A 16,714-nucleotide genomic window follows, 5' to 3' on the forward strand; every position below is an offset into this window, starting at 1 on the left:
TGGATTACAGACCTAAATGTAAGACCTAGAAGTTATAACAATCCTAGAAGAGAACACAGGCAGTAATTTCTCTGACATCAGCTGTAGCAACATTTTTCTAGATATGTCTCCTGAGACAAGGGAAATAAAAGCACAAACAAATTATTGGGAGTACATCAGAATAAAAACCTGCAGCAGAGCAAATGAAATGATCAATAAAGCTAAGAGACAAACTATTGAATGGGAGAAGATATCTCCAAATGACAACCAATAAAGGGTTACTATCCAAAATATATAAAGAACTCCTGTAACTCAACAGCCTAAAACAAATAATCCAATTAAAAAATGGGCAGAAAACATGAACAGACATTGCTCCAAAGCCATATAGATGGCCAATAAGACATGAAAAGACGCTCAGCATCACTCATCGTCAGAAAAACGCAAATCAAAACCACAATGAGATACCACCTCATACCTGTCAGAATGGCCAAAATTTAAAACACAAACAAGAAGTATTGGCAAGGATGTAGGGAAAAAGGAATCCTGTGCGCTGTTGGTGAGGGTACACTGTGGAAACAGTATGGAGGTTCCCCAAAACACTAAAAAGATTACTATATGACCCAGAAATTCCACTACTGGGTATTTACCCAAAGATTACACAAACTCTAATTCGAAAAGATATATGCGCCCATGTTTACTGCAGTATTATTTACAATAGCCAAATTATGGAAGTAACCTAAGTATCCACCGATTGATGAAAGAATAAAGAAGATGTGATATATGTATATATAGAGAGGCACACACACATATAAAATGGAATATTAGGCACAAAACAAGAATAAAATCTTGCCATTTGCAACAACATGGATGGTTCTAGATCTGTCAGAGAAAGACAAATACCAAAATTATTTCACTCATGTGTAATTTATGAAACAAAACACATGAAAAGAAATAAAAATACAACACCAAAGGGGGAAAAAAAGGTCTTTTAAATATAGAGAGCTGATGGTTACTAGAGGTAGGGGTGGGGTGGGGTGGGTGAAATAGGTGCAGGGGATAATACATATATCATGGTGAGCACTGAGTAATGGATAGAATTGTTGAATCAGTATGTTGTGCACCTGTAACTAATAAAATACTGTATCTTATGCTGGAATTAAAATTACAAAGGAATTGGAAATACTTTAAAAAATTTTTTTTAATTTAAAAACCAACTCAGGTTTATTGATTTTTATTTAAAGAGTTTTTCTATTCTCTATTTCATTTATTTATGCTCTCATCTTTATTATTTCCTTCCTTGTGCTAATTTTTATCTTAGTTTGTTCTTTTTCTGGTTTATTGAGCTATAAACTTAGGTTGTTAACTTGAGATCTTCCTTCTTTTTAACGCAGGCACATTTGTCATCATTAACTTCTTAGTACTGCTTTTCCTGCATACCATAGATTTTGATATGTTGTGCTTCTTGTTTGCCTCAAGATTTTTTTCTAATTTCCCTTTCAATTTCTTCTTTGTGATTTTTTCAGCAGTGTCCTAATTTCTAAATATGTGTGCATTTTCCAGTTTTCCTTCTGCTATTGATTTCTAGTTCTATTCCACTGGGGTTGTAAAAAGATACTTGGTATAATTTCCATCTTCTTAAGTTTGTTAATATTTGTTTTGTGACTTAATGTGTGATCCTGGAGAATGTTCCATGTGCCCTTGAGAAGAATGTATATTCTGTAGCTATGGGGTAGAATGTTCTGTATGTGTATGTTAGGTTCATTTGTTCTACAGTGTTCAAGTCTGTTGTTTCCTTATTGATCTTTTGTCTCAATGTTCTATCCATTATTGAAAGTCGTGTATTGACGGGGCGCCTGGGTGGCTCAGTCGGTTAGGTCATGACCTCGCGGTTCGTGGGTTCGAGCCCCGCGTCGGGCTCTGTGCTGACTGCCAGCTCAGAGCCTGGAGCCTGTTTCAGTCTGTGACTCCCTCTCTCTCTGACCCTCCCCCGCTCACGCTGTCTCTCTCTCTCTCCTAGAAATAAATAAAAAACATTAAAAAAAAGAAGAAGAAAGTGGTGTATTGAAGTCTCCTACTACTATATTGCTTTCTATTTCTTCTTTCTACTCTGTCAATATACGGTTTATATATTTATATGCTCTGACACTGAATGCATACTTTTAATTATGATACCTTCCTAGTGAACGGATCTTTTGTATCACTGTATACTGTCCTTCATCTCGTGACAATTTTTTATAAAGTCTTTTTTTCTCTAATATAAGCATAGCCACTCTCTTTTCCAATATCCCAGTATTTGCCTGGAATATATATTTTCACCTTCACTTTAAGCCTGTGTGTGTCCTTACATCTGAAGTTAAGTCTCTTGCAGACAGCATATAGTTGGATCTTGTTTTTTAATCCATTCAGCCAGTCTATGTCTTTTGATTAGAGAGTTTAATCTATGTACATTTAAAGTAATTGTTGATAAAGAGGGACTTACTATGACCATTTTTTCATTGTTTTCTGTTTTGTAGTTCTTTTGTTCCTCTTTCCTCCTTTGTCTTCCTTTGTGTTTATTTTTATTTATAGTTTTTGACTCCTTTTTTGTGTGTGTGCATGTATAACTTCTATAGGTATTTTCTTTGCAGTTACCATGGGGCTTACATAAAATCTAACAGTCTATTTTAAGCTGATAATAACTTAACTTCAATCACGTACAAAAATTGTACTTTAACTTCTCCTCTCCCCCTACTTTGTTATTAATGCCACAACATACAACTTCCCTTTATTGTGTACTTTAACATATTTTTATCATTTTATATAATTTTTAAGCTTTTATCCTAGAACTAAGTGATTTACTTATCACTGCTAGAGTATTACAGTACTCTGTATTTGTCTATCTACTTACCTTTACTAGCAAATGTTGTACTTTAATATTTTTTTCATACTGTCTTTTTGTTCTTTTGTTCCAGCTTGAAGAACTCCCTTGACCAATTCTTCTAAGGCAGGTCTAGTGGTAAGAACTCCTTCAGCTTTTGTTAATATGGGAAATTCTTTGTCGCCTTGATTTTTGAGGGACAGTTTTGCTGAGTATAGTGTTCTTCATTGTGGTCTTTTTCTTTTAGTACTTTGATTGCATCATCCCACTTTCTCCTGGCCTACAAGGTTTCTGTTCCTTGTATATCACAAAATTTTTCTCTTCCTGTTTTCAAAATTCTGTACTTTTGACTTCTGATAATTATATGTTTCAATGTAGATATCTTTGGGTTCATCTTTTTTGAGATCTACTGGGTTTCCTAGATCTAGATGTCCTTTGCATCTAAAAACTTCTAGATTTTTGAAGTTTTTGGCCATAAATTTTTTAATAACCTTTCTGCCCCTTTCTTTCCCTCTTCTCCTTCTAGGACTCCTATAATACATATTGTGTCTACTTTGCAGGATCAGATAAGTCCCTTAAGTCTTCTTCACTCATTCTTTTCTCTTTTCACTTCTCTGACTAGATAATTTCCAGAGACCGGTCTTTAAATTCACTGATCTTTTCTTCTCCTTGATCTGGTCTGCTATTGACCCCTCTAGTAAAGTTTTCAGTCCACTTATAGTTTTCTGCTCCAAGATTTCTGTTGGGTATTTTTAAATACTTTTTAAAATCTTTTTGTTGATATCCTCACTTTGTTTATCTCCTGATCTCTTTGAACATCTTTATGACAGTTATTTTGAATTCTCTATGAGGTGAATAATTTATCTGATTCATTAATGTAAGTTTTTGGAGATTTTCCTTCATTTCTTCTGACTCTTTGTGTTGGTATCTGCACTTTAGAAAAAACAACTACTTTTCCCAGTCTCCACAGTCTGGAGTTATGTGTACAGGAGAAAACCTTTACCAATCAGTTTGGGCAGAGATTCTGGGGGCTTCCAAGTCTTCATGCTAATTCAAATCACCATTTTCATGGGCACCTGGGTGGCTCATTGGTTAAGCATCTGACTTTGGCTCAGATCATGAGGTCATGGTCTGTGAGTTCGAGCCCAGTATCAGGGTCTATGCTGACAGCTCAGAGCCTGAAGCCTGCTTTGGATTCCATGTCTCCCTCTCTCTGCCCCTCCCCTGCTCATACTCTCTCAAAAATAAATATTAAAATTTTTTTAATAAAAAATAATAAAATAGCTAGGTCATTCTGCCCCATCATTCTGGTCTTCTTATTCTCTTTTAATTTTCTTTATATCACTTACCACCACTACCTGGCATTATATTATAAAGTTACACATTTGTTCACTATTTGAATCCCTTAAAAATTCTAGTTTTATGGATGTAGAGATTTTGGTGTTATTTAATTTTCTAGCACCTAGAAAAACAACTGACAAAGAGTTGGCACTTGGGTGTTGCACAAATAACATACTTTATTCCCTGAGACCTTCAAGAGCAGTTTTTCCTTTCACTGCCTGTCCTTGACTCATTTAATTCTTTCCATTCCTCAGTACTGGAGCCTATTTATCATACAATAGAATGAAAGCCTTCTCCTTCCCAGGAAACAACCACTGAGAGTTTACCTTTAATAAATATTTCCTACCTCATCTAAACATAGAAATCTTACTTTAATCCTCACAAAATACTTCTTACTCATAGATAACTTACTCATAGTCAAAACTGATAGCCAAACCATTTTGTGTATAGCCACTATACACAAAATGTGTATAGTGTATTTAAAATTATATCCAAAAGGAAGGGGTTTAACCACTTGGGCTTAACCTGCTCAATGCTAGGTTCCCAGAATATTTTTAATGAATATTTTATCCAATTTTAACAAGCGGATGGTAGGGAATTAATAGTTGAAAGAACATGGGTTTTGAAGTTACACACATTTAGGTCTGATCCCAGCTGCCCTTAATCCCTCTTGGGCAACTTTGAGTGAATCACTGAACCTCTTGAGATAAATGTATGTCAAATTCTTAACACCACATCCAACATAGAAAGCTCTCAACAAATTTCACCTACTGTTACTTAATTGGGCTGTTTGTGAGTCTTGTAGAATAAACCAGAAGGTTCACTTATTCAGAAATGACTCTCTCCAAATAGTTCTCTGTTGATAAATAGAAGAATGCTCCCTTTTGTGGAGATGGTGTCCATGTAAGGAAGCTGCATATCCACTTAACCCACACCTTTATCACTATGAGGAAGTCTGGCCTTCCTGCTTCTTAGGAAAAGTAGGTCATTTTCTTGAGAGTTCCTTCTGGTATTAACCTCTCTCTGGTATCTAGTTTTCTTATTGGGAGATGGAGTGCTAATAAAATAGTTTCTCCTGGTACTTTTCTTAAGCAACTTTGGTTTCTAACTACATTTATTTATTTATTTTACTTTATTCAAATTCAATATGTGCCTATGTCCATTCATTCACCAAAAAAAACACATTTCTTAAAGGTATTCTTAGTGTGGGACTAGCAGCTATATAAATAGTGGTCGACAAAAGATGTGATAGCTGTCTTGTTTAGTATGTGGTTTACAGAGGACACAAATTTCAAGAATTTGGTGAATTAAGAACTAAGGTGAGAGAACAGTAAGATAGTAAATTATTTTACATTTAGAGTCCTCGATTCCCTGACTTCTTTTACTCGAAATATAATTGACTAGTGCCCAATGCAATACATTGTACACTGAGGCAGAAAATGAAGCCCATTGGGATAGGAGTCAGCCGACTCAACAAATTCTTCCACTGATAGTAGATCTCTTGTAGATTTTCCATTAACAACTCTCAGGTCTTGATCAATTCACTTTAAAACATTATGCTAGAGTCCTGTGTAAAATTGTAAGGTTTTACTAAATGATTTCTGAAGTCCTTTCTGATTAAGAGAGTTCTATATTTTATAATTCCAATTTTCTTCTTTAGGGAAAATAACTCCTTATACAGGCTTCTACAAATTTTAAAGTGCACTAATTGCAATTTATTGCAATACATAATTTCATAATTTCATAATTCAAAATCATCACTCAAAATGCCTTCCTTGAAAGAGTAAAATCATCACCTGAAATCAATATATATAACTTGAAAAAAGGAAACTGAATGCCATGGTACAATCACAAATGTGTCATTATATAAAGCATGGGTTCTTATATATAAATGACCATCACCTGGAAAGAAATTCTTTTCTGAAATTAAAATATTCCAGCCTGAATCTCTTCAAAATCTCTATTAGTTTGGCAGATTCTTTATCAAGAGATTCTTTCTGGCTTCCCAAGGTGCTCAGCGTTAATATGCAAAGATTTAGTTTCTCTTCCATTATATATTTGAATTCCTACAAGAAAAGTCACAAAACAAGCTCCACTATTCCAGCATTAAATATCAACAAATGACATGCCATTCCCATCTCAATGGTATTCATGGTTACTAGACCCTAAAATTCTAATTGAACAGATACCAATTCTCAATTATCCAAAGAGTGATTATTTTATGCACTGATTATCTCAATTTAACAAGGACATATTGGGTACCTATTGTGTTATTAAAATTGAGCTTTTTAAAATATAAGTGGTCCCTGACCATTTCATCAATCATCACAATTGCTTTAGAATAGGATGGGACAAGGAAATGTGGTAAAATCAGTATTTATTGATTACCATACTCAAAGGCAACTTAAAAAAAAAAAGGGTTAGTTTGTCAAAGGGGTTGAAATTAATATTCCAGAGTCTTCAGAGTTTACTTCTTGCTTTAACTTAACTTAGGAAACTGACGGATGTTAGAAAGTTGTCTGGCAATCAAGAAGTAGAGATAGTAAGATAAAAAGATAAGGAGGTTTCTTCTAATAAGCTTCCTTTATAACAAAACTGGAAATGGCTACCTAAGTTCTCATTTTTCCAATGTTCTGCTAATTTCTGGGATAATGAAACTGTCAGACTCTCAGGAATAACATTCCTTTGCACAATAATCATTCTATCAAATTTAAAGAATTTTAGTAAGCCAAAGAAAAATTCAAGCTTAGACTAGCAGTTCTCACAAGATTCAAATAAAATACTGTTTTCCATTCAATCATTTTATTCTGTCTCTTAAAAAAATTTTTTAAAACATTTATTTATTATTGAGAGGAGAGACAGAGCATGAGCATGGGAGGGGCAGAGAGAGGGCGAGACACAGAATCCAAAGGAAACTCCAGGCTCTAAACTGTCAGCACAGAGCCCAACGTGGGGCTCAAACTCACAAACCACGAGATCATGACCTGAGCCGAAGTTGGACTCCCAACCTACTGAGCCACCCAGGCGCCCCTTTTCTATCTCTTTAACACATTTCCCATGTCCTCACTCTCATTGTTCTCTTTATGTTCACACACACCTATCCTCACCCTCACACATCTTCATGATCTCACATACTTCTCCCTACTCTCACACACTTCTTTTCACACTTACCCTCACACATACTTACTTCATGCTTGCACACATTCATGTTACCCTCAAGTCACACACATTTATTCTCACTCTCAGGCGCACTTACTTTCACCCTCATACTCTTACTCTCACCCACATGCACATACTCACACATTTCCCCAGACATACACTCCATACACATCAACAGACCAAGATAGCAGAAGACTATATAAAGTCTTAGAAATGGTACTGCATTTAGTAAGTATTACCTGGCTTAAGAAAGCAGATGGGAAAAAAAAATAGGAAAATCACAACATATAAAACACTTACAGTAAGCTTGCTCTCCCACTTTTCTTTCACAGTAAATTCTGGATCAGTTACCCACTGTAGAGGGCTATCCATGAGTGTTTCAACTTCAGAAACTTCTTTGTGCTGAAAGAATTCCACATGTTCAACTGGGAGTTCAGGTGAAAGGCATATGCTATTACATAAGAAGTAATTTAGACTAAAGGTCCTCTATATAGATAATTAAGACACCATACACAGTTCTCTCTCATTTAATGCCACCCATGACTTTCCTGTATCCCAGGATGCTGCCATGTGTAAATGCTAACTCTTGTCAGGTGCTCTATATATGCTGAATATATACAGATAGCAGACAAAACATACACATTTTTATTCCTCTTTCAAATAGTAAGAAAACATTTTTTTCATGGATTCTTTTCCACTCTTTAAACGAAATACTACCTACTATATGCTAGGTAGTGAAGGGTCTAGAAATACTAATGTGAAGGTAAGATACTCTCTTCCTCTAACATTTCGTTTCCGGTAAAAAATCAAAATGGAGTAAGAGGTACTAGCTATTAGCCCAGAAGGAAACTGTTCACTAGATACTATGTCTTCAGGCCTCTGATACTAATGATTAGCCTGTGGGAAAAATAAGCTTGAACAATTCATATCGATTGACTAACCTATTTGTCCTGGTTGAGCCAGAACTAGAATATCTACTTAAGCAGGGTTAAGAAAAAATCTCTTTTCATAGTAGGATTAATTTGAGTCTCAACAAAACACAGATACGCCTGTACTCAGCAAACAGACTGGAGACCAGCTATCTGCAGATGTTTGTAGCCAGTGAATCACCACAGTACATATTATACAATACCAGCTTTTGAAGCATAGCTGTGAATTCCACTCCCTTTTGTTCAAATTTTCTCAGTAATAGCAGCATTTCTTGGTCCACCATCATATCCACAGATGGCCAGCTGATGAAACTGCACCCCCACTCAGCTTCATTGTTCTGAAACAATTATTAAAGTGTCCACAACTCTGTCATTCTAATAAAGAACAGTATTTTTATTTTATGCAAATGATATTCATGGGTCAATAGAACTGTCCCCCCCAAAGAGTTCTAAGTAGTCTTATAAAATCCTCCTACATTACCAAACAATGGCTTACATTTTCTTTCCAGGATGGCGTCAACTTAACATTTACTCGTTCTTAAGGAAAAACATTTATTCAATAGATAACATTTACATGTGGATAATATAAACAGCTATGGCACTAATTTAAGAAAATAGGGGAAGGTAAAGAAATTTATGGGAAAAACAAAACAAAATGTGTTAGGATGATGTTCAATAAATCCCATCGCAAATAGGCTAGTTTCTTTTGTCTCCTCCTTTCATAAGTGACACTCTCAGATGATGTTTTCCAAAGGATAGTTCTCATGATTCTCCCAAAGCACCCATCACCTATCGTATTTTTGCTACATGACAACACCACACTTAACTTTCCTCTTGGTTGTCTATAGGAAAACATTTACAGAGCTCTCGTTTCTAGACTTCCTAACCCATTACCATGCTAACTCTCACAGCCAGAACTTTGCCAGCTGCTTAGCCCCTATTGAGAAGTATAGACCTTTGCAGGCTGGCATCTTGACATCATTATTATCTCAGAGGACTGCCGAGGCAGATTTGCCACCGTTTCATTCAGTCTGGCAGTCTGGCTTGGTTTCAAAACCAGTAAGATGATGAGTATTTGAAACAGAATGTCACGAAAGCACAGCCCTTAGCAGAATGTCCAAGGCTGCCTGAGACAGCTTTAGACGAAGGCAGCATATGTTGCTCCCGCATCCCTGGCAGGAGAATTTCAAACAGCGTTTGCCCTGAAGACATTTTCCCTCTCCTTTCAAGGTCATATCACAGCTGTCAGGAGGAGGACATTCTGACATATCCATCGTCCACAGACACGGAAAGCCCATCAAAGTGGTGTAAAGAAGACATGAAGACAAAGAGCTGACAGGTACATGAAAAAGTGCTCAAAATCACTCATCAGCAGGAAAATCCGAATCAAAACCACAATGAGACAACACTTTGCGCCTCTTTAGGATGTTTATTATTTTAAAAGCAAGAAGTAATGAGTGTTGACGACAATGTGCAATCACAGGATCCCTGGTACCCTGTTAGTGGAAATGTAAAATTGTGTAGTGACTATGGAAAGCAGTAGGGTGGCTCCTTAGGAAATTAAAAATTGGAATTCTGTACAATCCAGCAATCCCACTTCTGAATATATAGCCAAAGAAAATGAAATAGCTGCCTATGAGAGATATGTACACTGTGATGTTCACTGCAGCGTCATTGGCAATAGCCAAGGCATGGAAGCATGGAAACCACCTAAAGGACTATGGAGGGATGAATGGATAAAGAAAACGTGGCACCACTGATGAACCTCTTTTCCTGGAACCCAGTTTAGGACATGGTACCACTCAACATGTGGCTGTGAACAGCCATAACAGTAGTTTAATTTAGCATGTATTATTTTTCTCCATCCGAGTTTTGCAAGTATACGTCACAAATTTTAATAAAGCATAATTTTTTATCAAAAAAAAAAGAAGAAAAGCAATTTGCTAACAAAGCATTTCCTAACATAACAAGCACAGACTGGAAAGTACAGAGGAGTAAAAATATAGGATGGGGATGAGGATTCCTCTCATGCACAACAACAACAACTGGGTCATCCTAACAGAGAGTTTTTTAAAGTAATAATTCACTTGCAAATTAAAATTAACCAAAAACATTAAAATGCTAATTTCTGTTCAGAATGTAATAATCAGTACCATTACAGTGGGTTGCTACAATTTCATTTTAGAGCAAATAAGTTTCATGATTTTTCTAAGCATCTTTGTTTTGGGCAAATACATTTATTTTGAGGGTTTAGGAAAATACTGAAAGATAATTCATAGATCCCTATTGTTATCTTCAAGACCCCAGGCTGGGGATCAGCATAGGTACTTTCTCCTAGAAAAAAAAAAATATCAAGACTATAAAGATTGCTCAAGTCTGGATTCACTGATCACATGCTTCTTCAACTCTAGCCTTGAGCCTATGATTTTCAGTCATAATGTGAAAAAGGTCTTTTTTTTTTTTTTTTTCCAGACTAAGAGACTTTAGGCTTGGATTCTAAAAACATTCAACAGATTTCCTTGAAATAGACAGGTACTCTTCAGCAAGCTTGGACCTCCACCTGAAGTAAGCTATTGCATATGGTCTTATTTTATGAAGCTTTCCATTTGAGGAGAATTACCTACCTCTGCAGACTGAGCAAGAATGAGTTCACAATGTAAAGATTTTTCTTCTTCAGAGATGATACTGTTACACTCTCTGCTAACATTCAGCTGGATCCCATTTCTTGAAAAATGAAAACAATAATCCAGGCTGGTTAGATGTGACTGTAAGTCACCAAAATGGGGTTTATCACCCCAGGAAGCCCTCAGGCATGCCAAGGATTGTGTAAGGTACTTAGCAATAGAAATAATAGTCTCTGTCCTCCAGGGCTTGCCCAGACTAGTGACTCTAAGTGGTTTGCAAACAAGTAGACCATCCTTTTTTTTTTTTTTTAAAAGAACTGGAGCCAATAGTTAAAAATTAGAAAATCTAGATTTCTGGCTTTTCTTTTAAAAAGTCAAAAGATGCAACCACACTGGGCCCATATATTCTTGTTTAGCTGGCCTTCACCTGGGTAACACACTTTTCTCATTCGTCACTCTCCTACAAGTGTGCACTTACCCCAAAGATTTTAATCACTTTTGATATCTGTATGGCTCCTGAAGACTCCTGGACTAGCATATGGTGCATATTTCAAAACAACTATTAGAAGATGATGTGTGTTAAGAAAGAGGTAAGAACAGCATGCCATTTAGGCATTCAAAAGTATTGCTTAATCCCAAGGTAAGAAAAAAGCAAGGGAGGGTCCTGGAAAACTAAGAGACCTATTGGAGAAAAGGAGAGAAAATATCACGAATGTGGTACATTCAGAGAATTATATATAGCTCAACAGGCCAATAATACAGGGTGGAGGCACATGAGAGAAGGGGTGAGAAGTTGCTCTACTTACATGATAAGTTCCTGTTGCAAGTGCTGTAATTCATGAGCCAGTTTGTTTTTGTCCCCTCGTAAATTCTGGAAACACATACAACATTAGGCTGCCCATGTTCCTCTAAAGAGGAATTTATATTTAAACAACCCCGCCTTGCACACTGTGAGATTATGGTATACCTCTATAATGTTTCCATATTCTATGATGGTTGACTTAAGTTCTTCTATACTTAAATCCTTCTGAAAAGTAGAAGAGAGAATAGCAAATACACGTTATGAGCCTACCAAATCATATTTAGTAGATTACCAATCTGAGCCACAGAAGAATTGTAAATCCCCAATGATGATGAGGCCTTCTACCAATCTTATTTGAAAACTGAACCAGTCTGTATTTATGACTAAAACCACACAAAAATAGTATGGGACAGCAAGGCAGCTATGCATAACTGGTGCCATTATGATCTGCACTCGCCTGGTTCAATGGAATCAAACTCTAAAAGATAATTCTTGAGGTCAAGTCAAAATTATATATATTATCAGGGCACCTGGGTGGCCCAGTTGGTTAAGTGTCCAACTTCTGCTCAGGTCACGATCTCACAGTCAGTGAGTTCAAGTCCCGCATCAGCCAACAGCTCAGAGCCTGGAGTCTGCTTCAAATTCTGTGTCTCCCTCTCTCTCTGCCCCTCTCCAACTTGTACTCTGTCTCTCTCTCTCTCTCTCTCAAAAATAAAATTAAAATTATGTACCATCACGACAGGAAGAAAATCAGTCTGCTTGCAAATGATTAATGAATTAAGGCATTCAATTTAATCCAGTTCAAATGATATCTGTTAAACTCAGTTTTGTACTGAAAGACCAGAAAGTACAGTCAGTGTCTGACCTGTAATTTTAGCTCATGATTAGCATAGTGCCTGGCAAATGGGAAGTGCACAATCCATACCTTATGAATGTTGGGCAGAAATGCAAAGTGGTGGAAAGACCAGAGTTATGAAAGAAGTGAGCAACCACTACAACAATGTCACTATATGGAGGTAAAGAACACCCACAATGAAGTGAGAAAGTTGGTACAATATTCAGTATCCTGGTCAATGTCTGCAATTCATAAATGATTCCTTTGAAACTTTGTAATATTCAGAGAAAGAAAAAAGAGAAATACTGCTCTTTCTTCACTTCCTCAGTCTTACAATTTCATTACTTAGACCGTGTCCTTCCTATGTCTCCTAAAGTTACCATGACCAGCATCTCTGTAGCCAGCATCTTTTGTTACCACATAGACCATGATCAAGGATACAAAGATAAAGAGAATTGTGTCTATCTACCTACCTGTTAATCATATCAATCAAACTAAGTAGAAATAATTGGGGAATATATTCTTCTTTTTCCCTAAATGACTGCACACTCATTTACATTATTATGAATTAAAACTACATCACTGGGGCACCTGAGTGACTCAGTCAATTAAGCTTCCAACTTTGGCTCAGGTCATGATCTCATGGTTTGTGATTTTGAGTCCCTCATTGAACTCTCTGCTGTCAGCACAGAGCCTGCTTGGTTTTCTCTCTCTCCCTCTCTCTGTCCCTCATGTGCGCGCGTGCGCGCACGCGCGCACACACACACACACACACACTCCCTATCAAAGTAAATAAATAAACCTAAAAACAAAAGCAACATCACCATATCTAGCCAGTAACTGGTAATTGGCACACTAATATTTATTACATAAATGGATGAATACCACTCAAACTTAGAAAGGAGATGTTAAAACTTATCCCAGATGGCAAAGTCCATATTCTTCATTCAGAAGAACATTTTTGTGAAGTTTATAAAGGAAAGTCTTGTGATAGAATATTATAATCAGGTATTCTAACAGTAGTGAATTTATACAAATGACCATCTCCTTTATGATTTGGGGAGAGCTAGCAAATCCCATGGGACTTCGTGGGTCAGGACGGTACCAACCTTCTGCAAACTTGCATCTTTATTAAGCAAAGTGTTCTCATATGTGTGTAACTGCATCTGAAAAGAGACAAGTTTCAGGAAGGCCGCTGGTACATGGTTTTGGTAAAAGATAATGCCGTAAAATCGTTCCGAAAGGGAGATGTGTTTTGTACACACCTTTAATGGGCATGTGTTTCTTTATCAACAGCTTTCACATCAGCCTCACAACAACTCAAGAGGCCACAGCTGTTGCCCTCACTTTTCCAGTGAAGAAATTGAAACTCAGCACTATTAGAAGACTTACTTAATGTCACACGTGGTAAGGAACAGAACTGAACCTACAATATGAATCTTCAGCTCTCGCCATGTGTCCTTCCTGCTATTTTACACTTTATATAATAAGAGGATCACTGCAGTCTTCATTTTCTTGGTGAAAATGGAAGTTGAGGTAGGACATGAACACAAACTATGTCAACATATAAAGACTCTTCCTCTTGGATAACAGGTACCGTAGAAACCCACAGACAATCTAGCAACATAACCTAAACTTGCCAAAATCTGATTAGCTGGATTGCAAAAAAAATTTTTTAAAAATAAGACTCCTCCTCTTTTAAAAACATATTTAAAAATATTCAAGATGTCTCTTAGCAGAGTGAATATAGAATATATTGGTTTGTTCAAACCAAAAGTAAGCTTGTTGGAAAAGTCTTCTAAATATAATTGACAAATATGTATACTGGTTGAATTGAAAACCTATAAAAATAATCATAATCAGAAGTAGAATCATCCTTTAATTATATATACTTGATATCCCCTTAGGTATTTTCACATAATCTTCTCATGTGAGTTTCCACTGAGCTTGGGGATTAGGCAGAAAATATCACAGCCATTTAGTGAGAAAAGACTTAAAGAGGTTAACTACTTGCTGGAGGTCATAAAGCTTTTAAGTAGAAAACACAAGATTTGAATCCATGACTTCTGACTCCTACTAGTTTATGACAGTTGTATTTCCCAAAAACAGTCATTCCTAGAATAAAATTAATCTTTGAATGTCTAAACTACAGATATATATATATGTATCTTATAATATATGTATACATATACATACATATAAACATGAAATTTAAATATATCATTTCACACATGTACTACAGCAGAAAATATTATTCAAATAAACTATTAGAGATATCTATAAGTAGATGTGAATTCCTAAATTTATTAATATTCTTTAGTTTCCTGATAAGAATGTGTGGAATATATAACAAAAAATACGTAGCATATATAGACTTTTTGGATGCAATTTAGATAAAAATTCATTTTTGTAGGCTATTATCCCTTAATTCAAGGGATAGATTTTTCCAGCTCTCATTTACTTCATCATGAAGGTATAATAGCTCAAATCTTTGATGATTAAGGGATTTACAAAACAGATACTCCCCAATTAGAAAATACCACTCTAATAAAAAATATAAGTAGTAACAAGTATTGGCAAGGATGTGGAGAAATCGGAGTCCTCATGCATAGCTGGTGGAAATGTAAAATGGTGCCAGAAGAGAGTCTGGCAGTTCCTAAAAAAAAAGTCAAACAGAGTTATCCTATTACCCAGTAATTCTAAGTATATATTTAAGAGAAAACCTATATGGACACAAAAACGGATATACAAATGTTTGTAGCAGCATTTTGACTATTCTGAGAGTCAAAAAGTAGAAACAGCCAAATGTTCATCATCTGATGAATGGATATGTAAATATACAATAGAAATATTACACAGTGATAAATGAAATTAAGGTATTGATATATTTATAACATGAATGCACCTTGAAAACATTATGCTCAATGCAAGAAACCAATTTTGAAAGACCACACAGTGTATATGATTCCATTTTATTGAAATGTCCAGAACAGGTAAATCTCTATTATAGAGACAAAAAATTTCTAAAGTGGTTTTCTAGGGCTGGTGGGATATGGGGAGTGACTGCTAAAGGGATTTCTTTGGGGAGGATAAAAATGTTTTATAATTGGTTTTGGTGATGGTTGCACAACTCTGTGAAATATACTAAAAACCACTGACCTATCACTTAAGTGAGTGAATTTAATGGCATGTGTGTTATATATCAGTAAAGCCATTACATTTTTAAAGAATGGAAACTGCATTTTATATACTCTAATGGAGACATTTTGAGGAAAATAAAATTTCAAAATTTACAACCAAAGGTTATCGTGTCAATGGGTCATATACGCCTTCATAAAGTAGTATTGGTTTGACCAAAGAAAATATTTTACCAGTATTTGGGAAGTGCTTACTTGGTGCTCGGTCTCAGTTTTAGAGAACTCCTCAATCTTCTTTTCCAATTTATATATATCCATAATGTTCTTAGTGTTCTCATGTAAAAGAAGATCATAGTCTTAGATTTAGACCAAATAAACAAATATACAAACAAGCAAGCAAACACACCTTACAAAGTCTTTTTTAGGAGTGATATTTTCATCATTAACATCACAATCCATTTTAAACTAAGGGACAAAACTTTAGACTTTATCCAAAAATAACAAGATCCTTTTAACACGACCATCCAGGGGGTGCCGGGATGGCTCAGTTGGTTAAGCATCTGACTCTGATCATCCAAGTCATGATCTCACAGTTCATTGGTTCGAGTCCCACATAGGGCTCTGCACTCACAGTGTGGATCCTGTCTGGGATAGTCTCTCTCTCTCTCTCTCTTCCTGTCCTTCACTCATGCACACATGTGCACTCTCTCTCAAAATAAATAAATAGACCTAAAAAAAAATTTAATAGGACCATCCAGGAATACTCTTGGGATTCCCTTCTTATCTTCCATGCCACCTTGGCCATGAACTCCCTGGTCACATCTTTATCTTCAAACTGACCATTCCCAGCAAGTCTGACCCATTCTTTATTTTCATTGTGAGCAAGTAACTCTTCAACCACCACTTCTTTCCAGATTACTTCTTGGAGAGTCAACAAACGTTCAGGCCACACTGAAGCCTACAATTAATTGATCCTACCCCTTCTCATTACTCTTCCACCTTCCTGTGAACTCAGTTGCCTTTTTACTCAGCTTTAAATTCTTCCATCGTT

General features: G+C 36.0%; 1 protein-coding gene across 1 annotated transcript in view; it reads right to left on the minus strand.

The window, feature by feature from the left end:
• The window catches only part of IRAG2 (inositol 1,4,5-triphosphate receptor associated 2), a 127,965-nt gene that overhangs the window by 61,615 nt on the left and 49,636 nt on the right, over positions 1–16,714 (minus strand). Inside the window, exons 9-16 of the mRNA XM_077774480.1 lie at positions 15,919–15,996; positions 13,636–13,692; positions 11,857–11,916; positions 11,696–11,760; positions 10,890–10,989; positions 8,469–8,603; positions 7,637–7,738; positions 6,080–6,243 (exon numbers count right to left, since the gene is read on the minus strand). Of these exons, the coding sequence (XP_077630606.1) occupies positions 6,080–6,243; positions 7,637–7,738; positions 8,469–8,603; positions 10,890–10,989; positions 11,696–11,760; positions 11,857–11,916; positions 13,636–13,692; positions 15,919–15,996 (761 nt within the window). The remainder of the gene's footprint in view (positions 1–6,079; positions 6,244–7,636; positions 7,739–8,468; positions 8,604–10,889; positions 10,990–11,695; positions 11,761–11,856; positions 11,917–13,635; positions 13,693–15,918; positions 15,997–16,714) is intronic.

Source organism: Crocuta crocuta, unplaced genomic scaffold (genome assembly GCF_008692635.1).
Source record: "Crocuta crocuta isolate KB4526 unplaced genomic scaffold, BGI_CrCroc_1.0 scaffold176, whole genome shotgun sequence".
Classification (NCBI taxonomy): Eukaryota; Metazoa; Chordata; class Mammalia; order Carnivora; family Hyaenidae; genus Crocuta; species Crocuta crocuta.